Source organism: Dasypus novemcinctus, chromosome 10 (assembly GCF_030445035.2).
Source record: "Dasypus novemcinctus isolate mDasNov1 chromosome 10, mDasNov1.1.hap2, whole genome shotgun sequence".
NCBI lineage: Eukaryota > Metazoa > Chordata > Mammalia > Cingulata > Dasypodidae > Dasypus > Dasypus novemcinctus.
The window spans coordinates 7,910,396-7,921,644 of record NC_080682.1 but is presented as its reverse complement, the minus strand read 5'-3'; the positions used below and the strand labels follow the sequence as shown (position 1 = coordinate 7,921,644).

Here is an 11,249-nt window from a genome sequence, read left to right as displayed (position 1 = left end):
ATAGACTCCCAGACTCATTCATCGTGAGAGCCAAAGTCATTTCATTGGTCTTTTGCTCTATTCACTTTGATCCAAGCTTCAGCCATACTGGCTCTCTGCTATTCCTTGAACAGGCTAGACATGCTTCTGCTCCAGGATTTTTTTGACATGTACTTTCTGCCTGGAATGATCTCCTGGAGACCTGCAAGACTGCTCCTGCTGTTTTTTTCAGATTTTTATACCATCTAACATGCTGCATGTTTTATTTATTTTATTGTCTGTCGCGCCCCATTAGAATATAAGTTCCAGGAGGGTAGGGACTTTTGTTCACAGCAACATTTCGGGTGCTGTCTGAGGTTTTTTATATTTTCTAACATGCAAAAATATTTTTATTTACATACTTAAATCTGTCCTTTGTTTTCTTTTTTCATATTTATTTTTTAAGGGTCAATTTTTGCTCTTTCAAGGGCCGTTGTTTTCATCTAGTATTCTATTTTATTAAACTTTTTATTGTGGAAAATTTCGTATTTACACAAGAGAGAATCTCATTTCTCTATAGATATTTTCCTAATGGCTCTGATTTTTCACTGTCTCCAGGCTCTGTGCAATGTGTTTCCAAAGAATTAACTAATGGCACGAGGCCTTCTCCGATGCCCCTAGGGAGTCGAGCACAGTCCCCAAGGCAGGAGACTCTCGTTTGCGATCTCTCCCGCCTGGCCCGGCCTTCTTGCGGATACTACCGCTGCCACCTCCGGGCGCGAGTTTGGCCAAGGCTGCCAAAATGGGAGGAGCCATGACTCGCGTCTGAGCAAACTTCTTCCCCGGGGCCCGCCGGTCCCGGCCCCACCCGGGCCAGAAGCCGCCTCAAAGACTAGGCCTCTCGGCCACCGGCACAGCCCTCCCGCGCTCCCCCTTCCGTCCCTCCCCCCAACTTCGGCAGTGGCGGTTGGTCGCGCGCGATCATCCCTCTCCCACCCTCTCGGCTAACGAGCGGGCTCCAGACCCTCTGGGATTGGCTGCGTCTGAGAGCATATTCTTTCAGTCTCTCTGATTGGGTCTGGTCTGCGCGGGATGCGAGTTTCGATTGGCTAGGTCAGCGCGCCTGCGCGACGGGGTTCTCGGTCGCCAGCCATTCCTGGGGAGGACTGCTGGCCGGTCGGTCGTCTCGCCTGTCGTTAGAGGAGAGGTGTCGACTCTCCGGGAAGGCGACTACGGCGGTAAAATGAAGATATTCGTGGGCAACGTCGACGGGGCGGATACGACGCCGGAGGAGCTGGCCGCCCTCTTCGCGCCCTACGGCACAGTCATGAGCTGCGCCGTCATGAAACAGTTCGCCTTCGTGCACATGCGCGAGGCCCCGGGCGCCCTGCGCGCCATCGAGGCCCTGCACGGCCACGAGCTCCGGCCGGGGCGCGCGCTCGTGGTGGAGATGTCGCGCCCACGGCCTCTAAACACTTGGAAGATTTTCGTGGGCAATGTGTCGGCTGCGTGCACAAGCCAGGAACTGCGCAGCCTCTTTGAGCGCCGCGGACGCGTCATCGAGTGTGACGTGGTGAAAGGTAACGCGGGGGCGCGCTCGGGGGCGGGGGCGCGCTCGGGGCACACTGCTTGTTAGCCACGCCCCTTTCCAGGGGGTAGGTCACTGCGCGGTTGGGGCGGGGGTGGGGGGAGTCCGCGGGAGAGAGGCCGAAGGTGTTGCGGGCGCGTTGGGTAGAGCCAGCCTCCTCCCCCGCGGTCCGGGCACCATTCACCAAGTGGGAGGAAGCGGCTCGGGGTTGGTGCGGCGGCCACTGCGAGCCGAGCTTCGGGGCCGGGGACGCGCCTGCGAGACTTGCGAGTGTACCGGGGGCGCGCTTTCCCCTGCTCTCCTGGGCCGGGCACCGAGCGGAAATTGGGAAGTGACGGGCACACGCCGGATCTTGGAGCGGGGAAGATTTCGCCACTTCCCCACTTACTCTCCAGACGTCGGTCGGAGCAAGGGAAGAGGGAAAAGGTGGGGGCTGACGCCCCAAAGCCGCCCTCGTGTTCTCTCCCGATGAATGCTCCCGAGCGGAAGGTAACGGGGCCCTTGGTCGTTTCTCGGGCTGGGATTTTTTAGAATTGATTGGCATGGGTCTCCACAACAGTTAATCATGGGTATCGGAGGGGCCCCTTCCGAAACTTAATATATTGTTACGTGGTTTAGGCGTGGCAGCTCTGAGCTTTCCAAACCCTCAAACTTGGGATTTTCTGTTTGGGCTCGATTCTACATCTATACGCTGGAAACCCCGACCAATCGCATGTGGAAGGAGGCTTGTTTTATTAGGGTCCCGTCTTTGTAACCTTACTTGCCAAGCTTGTGCCCCAGGACAATGTCCCCGGTCCGGTTAGCATACTCTGGCTGGGGTGGGAGGGGAACTTGGGGAGAGGCGTTTGAAAGGTCCTCGTTAAACATTGGCTAAAACGATTTAATTACTTACCACTTGTCATCGCTCGAGTAATCTAATCCTCAGGGCACATCCCTAGTTTTCCTTTATTCTAGAAAAACATGTCAGCATAATTTAGGTCTGACTTCCTTTTTGGGACCCAGTTTACTTTTTCTTAGCCTGGGTTCTTAATCCCTAAGGACTTTTTCGCCCCCCCTCCCCTAAGTGTTGCCAAGATTTGGTGGAACAACCCGTGTGTAAGGGGGTGGGGGCTTCCATGACACTTGGTAATAGATCAGAGTGAACATTGCCCCATCATCTTCAGGGATGCAACCTGGAAGTATCTGGTGGTCTGCTTCTGGTGTTGGATTTGTACCTTCTCATGTCCCGTGTGAGACTATTGAGGATAGAAAATAAATGTGGGTTCAGATGCTAATTCATTCCCTCCAAGATACTTCATTTGCTGTCCTGGAAAGGTACATCTCTGGGGCCATTCCTTGTCCTTTCTGTAAACGGGACAAGTGGAAGGGTTGTAGTCTCCACTACTAGGAACCATTCCTTGTTCTGCATTAATACTGCATTCTATTTTCCTCAACTCAGGTTATGCAAGTCCACGACTTCACGACTTTCTGGAATCAGGCTTTCCTGCTGGGTACTCTGAGGCAGGCTGTCTGGGGGCATGGGTTTTTGCTTTTGTTTAGAGTAAAAGAATGGGAAGGGCCTCAGATCGGGGAACCTGGCCAGGAAATGGACAGGGTATATGATTCTTAGAGTTTAGTTGACCTAGAAAGCTTCCTTTGTGGTTCTAAGAGTGGCTACTAGATTGGGAGTCTAGAATCTAGTATCTGAGTGGACAGACTCCATGGGATTCATGTGGTCAAGAAGCTTGCTTTCCAGCCAGAAATTTTGCCTCAGTTCCCTCAGGGTGGACACCCAGTGACAGTGGGGTTGAAGTACACAAGAAATGCACGTGGTTTCTAGGACTCTGGGTTGACTCCCTGTGGGAGCAAGGAAGGTTTTGTGCATTTTGTCTCTTTGTAAATATTTGAGCAAGCAGAAATGCATTGATTGCCTCAGGGAGTGGAGTGGTGATCAGGTGTTATTTGTAATCGTACTGATTTGTGACAGTTCCTGATATACTGTGATGCAAGAGACTATAGGATAGGTTTAAGCATCCTTTTTTCCGCCGATGCCTTTCCAGTTCTTTGGGGTGAAAGAAAGTGAAGTTTTTAAAGTTGAGAATGTAGTGGAAGAGACTGGGTAAGGCTCTATAGTTTAGTCTTTTCTTGTTGGGTATCAAGTTCTTGAAAAGCGCAGAAGCTTGCCATTGTACAGGACAACTAGTTTTGTTTTATTTCCCAAGGGAAAAAAAGTATAGTTACTTGGTTACTGCAGGAACTTATATTTGATTTGTAGCTGTATCAACAGCTGAGAAAGGAAACCCCTCCTTTGCTTTTTTTATGGGTAGCCGTTCTTGTCTCCTATACAGATCTCTATGGTTTCAAGCTAGACGTTTTTACTCTTCTCAGGATAGGAAAATTCATTATTCTGGATTCTCTTAACTCTGGTAGTGGAGGAGTTGTGATGCCAACAGACCATTAGGAGATCTCTGCAAAACTTTGCTTGCTAGTCCCTTTAAATACAGTGGATTGCCTTCAGATATCACTGTTTCTTGAAGCAGTTTTACAGACTGGTAAATCTGGACTTCTGTAGATGTCTAGATCTCTGGGTTTTCTTCATCATCCTAGGAGTAGTTGGGCTCCTGGGCATACCCCTCCTGGAGGGAGGGGTAGTTGATCACCTAGGTCTGAGTTTGGCTGCTGACAATGATGTTATTGAATAAGTTGGACAACCTCTTCATACTTTCCTCTCCGATGTCAGGCTTAGGAACTTCCTGATATAATTTGGTTATAGTCATGCAGGTTCTTTTTTGGGCATGGGAGGGGTTTGGTTCATTCATACAGCTCATCTGGGCAGTCGAAGGAATTGTACATGTGAAATCTCAATTTTCAAAGTATTTCACCACTTCGTCTTTAATTGTAACCCAGCTAAATAGAGTGTAGACAGTAGGATGTCCTGTTGCTCTTGAAAACCCATTGAAGAAATTCTTTTTTTAGCGCATTCTAGTATCAGCAATTTGTAGATTAATATTAATATTCCCACACAGCACCTGGAACCTTTTTTTTCTTTTTCCCCTTTCTTAGTGTGCCTATAAACTACAACTCGCCTTGCTTTATTTTTACTTTAGCTTGCCCTTCCTTTCTCCAGGTGGTTTTGCCATTCCCCTGAGGGTCAGCTTACCCTCTCCTTAAAGCAGGGGTTCTTAATCTTTTTTGTTCCATGGACTCCTTTGTCAATCAGGTGAAAACCACAGACCCCTTACTAAGTCTACACAGTACTGTGTATTATATAATAAATATATCATACCCACACCGACACGTCCTCACAAGAATGTTTTCTGTTTTTGTTTTTTGAATTTCAGTTCAAACTCCCGGAGCCCTTGTTAAGAATCCCTGATTTTAAGAGATCTCAGACCACCAGCAGCAATTTTTAACTCATTCTACTTAAGTGGAATGAGAAGTCACAGTTCTAGTGCCCTGCTGCTTGGCAGAAAGGAACACTTACAGCTTTGCACCATCAGTAGATAAGGAAATCAGATTCTAGCCAGCCAGAATCTGGCTGTGTGAGGGCAGAAAGTAGTGATAATTTGATTTGTTTTGTTGTCTCTGGCAAGTTCCAAGTTGGTTTGTAAATTTGGCGTTGTATTTAGTGTTTTATTAGAGGTGAAAGATAACATTATGTAGGGAAATAAGCCTAAGTTTATTCTTGGGTTTGAGTAATCATAGTAATTCCTTTTTTTGTTATATAGTTTTTTATATTTTACAAGTCACTCTTGTTTTTTTTATTTGAACCTCCTGACTCAGAGGTAGGTAGAAAGATATATCAGATGGGGAAATAAATTGTAAGTTCTTCTAGGTCTTAAAACAAGTCAGTGATCTAAATCTGAATCTAGTACTGGGGCCTTTAAACTCCTAGCCCAAGATTCTTTGTGCTAAACAGTACTTCTGGCTCTTATCTGTTGCCTGTGTTTTTATTCCCATTAGTATGAGAGTCAGGCTGGTGGCATTGCCGTCAAATCCAGGGAAATGATTTGTTCTGTAGACACAGCTAGAGAGGGCCTCCTGGTATGAAAATTTTCAGAAATTAGGATGCTCTTTTGGAGGCCAATAAAAGGATTTCTTAGACTACTTTCATTCAGGTAGTTTCTTCATTTCTTAAAGTTGATAGGAGAGAGATGGGATCCTGACTCTTGGACTGCAGGTCCAGAATGGGGTTAAGTGACCTTATGTTCCACAAGTACAAACCTAGTATTTTTCAGAGCCTGCTTTCACCATTGTGGTCTGTGAGTATGGAAGTGAGTTAAGAATTTCTTCCCACTTTCCCCCTCCTGAAGTTTTCTGGTTCCATGTGGTAGATGAGTGGGACTCAACCTGGGCTTAGATCTTCTGATTTGGAGCTGTATTGCTGGAGAAACAAGCATTAGTAGCGTAGCTTGTTTAGACCTTGGGTGAGGGCCTCAGTGGTAACCTGCTTGGCAGAGCCCACTAGCTAGAGTAGTTGCAGTTTCTTGCCTGTAGCTGAGAAACCAAATCTTTCCAGTAAACAGTCTGCTCTGTGAACTTGGGGTAAGGTATCTTCTGTCCTCGAAGAAGAAATGGAAGAGGATATAATATGGCCTGTGTGGAGGAGACTTAGGCCTGAACTCGGGAGGCTTAGTTTCCATTCTCATACCTCATACATGGTCTACCATCACTCCCCTTCTTAGCTCTAGTCATATTACAGATTCTGCCTTATACATTGACTTCTCAGAGATAGGCTGGTATAGTCAGGAGTGTGGAATAGTTGGGATTCTGGTCTGGCTCTTAACGTTTACTGCATTATGATTTGGGGCAAGCCATGTACAGTCCTTGAGCCTGTTTGCCCAGAGAATGGAGAATATCCTTTGCCCTGCCTTCCTTCCAGGATTGTTGAGGCCGGAATGAAGTCCTGTGCCTGAAAGCTCTTTGAAAACAGGAACGCTGTTTAAAAAGATAGACCTGGGGGTGTGGGTGTGTATGTGTGTCCTATTGGAGGAATTCTGTGAACTGCTCATTCCTTAATTGGACCCTGGGCTGAGAGATGGATTATGTCAAGATGTGAGTCGGCATTTCCAGTGTTTGAGAGTTAAGCTTCAAAGATGAGCAGGAGTTCCTGTGTATGAGCTTGGGTTAGAGACCATGAAACAGTCTTTTCCGCAGTTTATCTGCTGGTTTATACTTACAGGAGCTGTGAAGATTTTTATCCTGTATTGCAGTTCTTTGTTCTTTCTTCTCTCACCAGGAAGTAGGGTGAGGTGGCAGGGGGAAAGGGAAGAATGGGCAAAGGCGATTGCTTAGGAGAGTCAGAAGCTTTGTTATATGGGAGTCACATTTTATGACATTCTCCTGGAGAGGAGGGTTTGGAGGCCTGGAGGTAGCTGGCAACAGCTGGGTGCTGTTGTGTGTCCAGTTTGGGACCCATCGGGTAGCGTGCCCTGCCCCCCTAATTGCTAACCCTCTGTCTGCTGCTTTATCAGACTACGCGTTTGTTCACATGGAGAAGGAAGCAGATGCCAAAGCCGCCATCGCGCAGCTCAACGGCAAAGAAGTGAAGGGCAAGCGCATCAACGTGGAACTCTCAACCAAGGGTCAGAAGAAGGGGCCTGGCCTGGCTATCCAGTCTGGGGACAAGACCAAGAAACCAGGGGCTGGGGATACGGCATTCCCTGGAACTGGTGGCTTCTCTGCCACCTTCGACTACCAGCAGGCTTTTGGCAACAGCACTGGTGGCTTTGATGGGCAAGCCCGTCAGCCCACACCACCCTTCTTTGGTCGCGACCGCAGCCCCCTGCGCCGTTCACCTCCCCGAGCCTCTTATGTGGCTCCTCTGACGGCCCAGCCAGCCACCTACCGGGCCCAGCCCTCAGTGTCACTGGGAGCTGCCTACAGGGCCCAGCCTTCTGCCTCTTTGGGTGTCGGCTATCGGACTCAGCCCATGACAGCCCAGGCAGCCTCTTACCGTGCTCAGCCCTCTGTCTCCCTCGGGGCCCCATATCGGGGCCAGCTGGCTAGCCCTAGTTCCCAGTCTGCTGCAGCTTCCTCGCTTGGCCCCTATGGTGGAGCTCAGGCCTCGGCCTCTGCCCTCTCCTCCTACGGGGGTCAGGCAGCTACAGCCTCCTCGCTCAACTCCTATGGGGCTCAGGGCTCCTCCCTCGCCTCCTATGGTAACCAACCATCCTCTTATGGTGCCCAGGCTGCCTCTTCCTATGGGGTTCGTGCGGCTGCCTCCTCCTACAATACCCAGGGAGCAGCTTCCTCCCTAGGCTCCTATGGGGCCCAGGCAGCGTCCTATGGGGCCCAGTCGGCAGCCTCTTCACTAGCTTATGGGGCCCAGGCAGCTTCTTACAATGCCCAGCCGTCGGCCTCTTACAATGCCCAGTCTGCCCCATATGCTGCACAGCAGGCTGCTTCCTACTCTTCTCAGCCTGCTGCCTATGTGGCACAGCCAGCCACAGCGGCTGCCTATGCCAGTCAGCCAGCCGCCTATGCTGCACAAGCCTCTACCCCAATGGCTGGCTCCTATGGGGCCCAGCCAGTTGTCCAGACCCAGCTGAATAGCTATGGGGCTCAAGCATCAATGGGTCTGTCAGGCTCTTACGGGGCTCAGTCTGCTGCTGCGGCCACTGGCTCCTATGGTGCCGCAGCTGCCTATGGGGCCCAGCCTTCTGCCACCCTGGCAGCTCCTTACCGCACTCAGTCGTCAGCCTCATTGGCTGCTTCCTATGCTGCTCAGCAGCATCCCCAGGCTGCAGCCTCCTACCGTGGCCAGCCAGGCAGTGCCTACGATGGGGCAGGTCAGCCGTCTGCAGCCTACCTGTCCATGTCCCAGGGGGCCGTTGCCAACGCCAACAGCACCCCGCCGCCCTATGAGCGTACCCGCCTCTCCCCACCCCGGGCCAGCTACGACGATCCCTACAAAAAGGCTGTCGCCATGTCGAAAAGGTACTGTATGCCCCCCCGCCACTGCCCCCAGCTGGGGCTTAGGGCAAGGGGCTGAGGTTGGCATGGGCGGGAAACTGGAGCCATTGGCCCCCTCCCTTGATTTTCTCAACTCCCTTGGGATGTCTAGAGGCCAAGGGGAACAGTTTCTGTGAACTTTTCTGGTCACCAGGGGTCAGGTGGAGCATAGTGCTCATCCTGGGGTGGTACCAGCTAGTCAGGCTGGGAAGAGGGTCACCTGTCTAGGCTAGCCCAAGTGCCATTGGAGCTACTGCCTGCAGGATTGTGGCCCATTGTCTCAGGGATCCTTAAGCCTGTCATGTGGTGTCCTTATTGGTAGGGGTGGGCTTGAAAGAGTAGTCCCTTTGGCATTCATTGGCTGAAGGCAAGGTGTATGAGGTGCGTCCACTCTGGGAGGCTGGGGACCTTGCTTTCGTCCGCCGTTCTGTTGATAAACAACCAAGGTCTTTTCTGTGCAGGGCCCAGGGTGGAGGTAGATTGATTGTGGTTTGGGAATGGAGACCAGAATTCACCTTGGCCATTTCAGAAGGGAGGGCTTCATTGGAGGGCTTGGTTTCCCACTGAGTTGAATCCAGGCTTGATTTCTTGGCCTGGATAGGGTGATGAGCCTTCTGACAAAATCTTGTTTGTTGGAGACCAATCTGATCACACCCTCCCTATCCCCATTGGCATCTCCCCCATGCCCACCTGGAGCCCTCCCCTCAATTGTCTCATTCACCAACTGTCTTCTTCTCTCGACTAGGTATGGTTCCGACCGGCGTTTAGCCGAGCTCTCTGATTACCGCCGTTTATCAGAGTCGCAGCTTTCGTTCCGCCGCTCGCCGACAAAGTCCTCGCTGGATTACCGTCGCCTGCCCGATGCCCATTCCGATTACGCACGCTATTCGGGCTCCTATAATGATTACCTGCGGGCAGCTCAGATGCACTCTGGCTACCAGCGCCGCATGTAGGGCCATCCTGGGGGATGGGGCTCCACAGGGAGGACAGAAGAGGTGGGGTAGGGTACAGATCCAGGGTACCACAGCTCTGGCCCGTACCTCTCCCATGTGCGGTTTTTCATCCCCTCCACCACGTGGGCCTTCCCCAGGAGACTCGATCCTTTTGAGTGTTCGGCAGTAACCTACTTTGTTCCTTCGCCTCAGCAGCAAATCTTGCCACTGGCTGTAGATCTGCGGTTTCCCATTTCCCCTGCTTCCCATTTCTCCAGAATGGGAATTTCTTTTATGTTTTTATTTTTTCCTGGCTCCCTTTTATTTTTGTGCGCGATATTTAAGGTCGTCTGGATGGGGAAGCAACCTGCAGCTGAGGTCGGCGGCGCCTTTTTCTTTTTAGATATGAGGGAGGCTAGGAAAGGGTTAGCTTAACCTTTTCCTATGCGCCAAGCTGTGCCAGCAGTCCAGGGGCCCTGACTTTGTCCCTCTGTAGATTTTGTGTGAGACTGGGTTCCTGTTGGGACAGTCAGTTGGTTTATGTCCAAATCCCTACTGACCGCTGATGTTCTAGCTGATGTTGAGCAGCACAGACCCACTTCCCCATCTCCCCAAGTAGGTGGTGTTAGAAAACCTTAATTTTTTTCCCTTTTGTATGGACTATAAATAAAACTTGGGGCAATTTGCAGTTTGGAAACCTGGTTGTCATTGTCTTGATTGTACTCAGTTTCAGAGGAGCTAGTTATGACATCCAGGAAGATATGACAGCTAAAGGGAGGGCAACCAGAGAGCCCAGGGTGGGTGCAGAAAGAGGTTTGAACGTTGGGATTAGAATATTTATCTCCTACCCAGAGGGATTTTACTCATTGTCATCCTACTATCCTGTCATCCTTAGGACTGGAGAGTTCGGACTAAGTTGTTTGGACTTCTCAGCCCTCAGTTTGAAATAATCACACCAAAATGCAGTCAATTTATTGCCCATTTTCCTCTGCCTATGCTTGGCTATTTTTCCTGATGTGTGTCTAGATCAACCAACCTGTGGTTCCAGGAGGGTGCTTTTGGGGTTTGGCTTTCCAAGTGAGGCAGCCAGCAGTGGGGAGTGGGCTGCTTGGATGCATACAAGGGCTAGTGGATCCTGCAGGCAGTGGGCTCGGGTGAGTGCTGGGGCTGGGACCTGGAAAGGAGTCGGTAGTGGGTGGGGGTGATGTCAACATCTGGTACTGCCCTGTGGTTGGATAAAGGAAGGTCAGGGACGATTGGAAGCAGATGTGGGGATTCTGGCCATAGACCTGGTATTTCGCCTGTTAAACTTCACCATGGAGCGTCCTTCCTGCGTCCTCTGAACCCCTGCCATCATGGTTACCTGAAATTGCTTTCCTTATCCCATTTGTTAGGGATCTCACATGTCTTCCTGTTGGGTATATATTTGAAGAAGATATGATAAACTCAGGGAAGGGAACGGGGGTGTAAGCATAACCAAGTATAGGGATGGGGGGTTGGGTGAGTAATTGAGGATTCTTTCTATGCTTTTATTCCAGGGCGGGGGTTTGAGAAGACCTGGGCAAAAAATATGGCAATTCCAGCTGGGATTTGCCAGAGGCTTGTGCTTAATGTTGGGTGAATAGATGGGGTGATAAAAGGAATGCCTGTTGAGTATTCCTTTGGGAAAAGGGGGTTTCAAGACTTGCTTTGGGAGCCTGCTGGGGCAGGGTGGCTTTGGGGAGGGGTGTGTGAATCAAGTGGAATTCCAGGTGGGTTTTCTTCTGCCTCCTTCACTGGCTGCTTGTGATGAACTTGCATGGGACAGAGTAGTTTGCCCCAGATGTCCTCTTCCCTCT

At 50.4% G+C, this 11,249-nt stretch overlaps 1 protein-coding gene across 2 annotated transcripts; it reads left to right on the top strand.

Moving 5' to 3' along the window:
* The first annotated feature begins 1,076 nt into the window (after positions 1-1,076).
* RBM14 (RNA binding motif protein 14) lies at positions 1,077-10,108 on the top strand. Of its 2 annotated transcripts, none has more exons than XM_004463632.5 (3): positions 1,077-1,538; positions 7,000-8,464; positions 9,225-10,108. In XM_004463632.5, the coding sequence occupies exons 1-3, from the start codon at positions 1,202-1,204 to the stop codon at positions 9,430-9,432; spliced, it is 2,010 nt and encodes a 669-aa protein (XP_004463689.1). In that variant the 5' UTR covers positions 1,077-1,201; the 3' UTR covers positions 9,433-10,108. The 2 variants fall into 2 exon arrangements, with proteins under 2 accessions (XP_004463689.1, XP_058161107.1); XM_058305124.2 differs by lacking the exon at positions 1,077-1,538 and adding an exon at positions 1,901-2,035.
* The last annotated feature ends 1,141 nt before the right edge of the window (positions 10,109-11,249 follow it).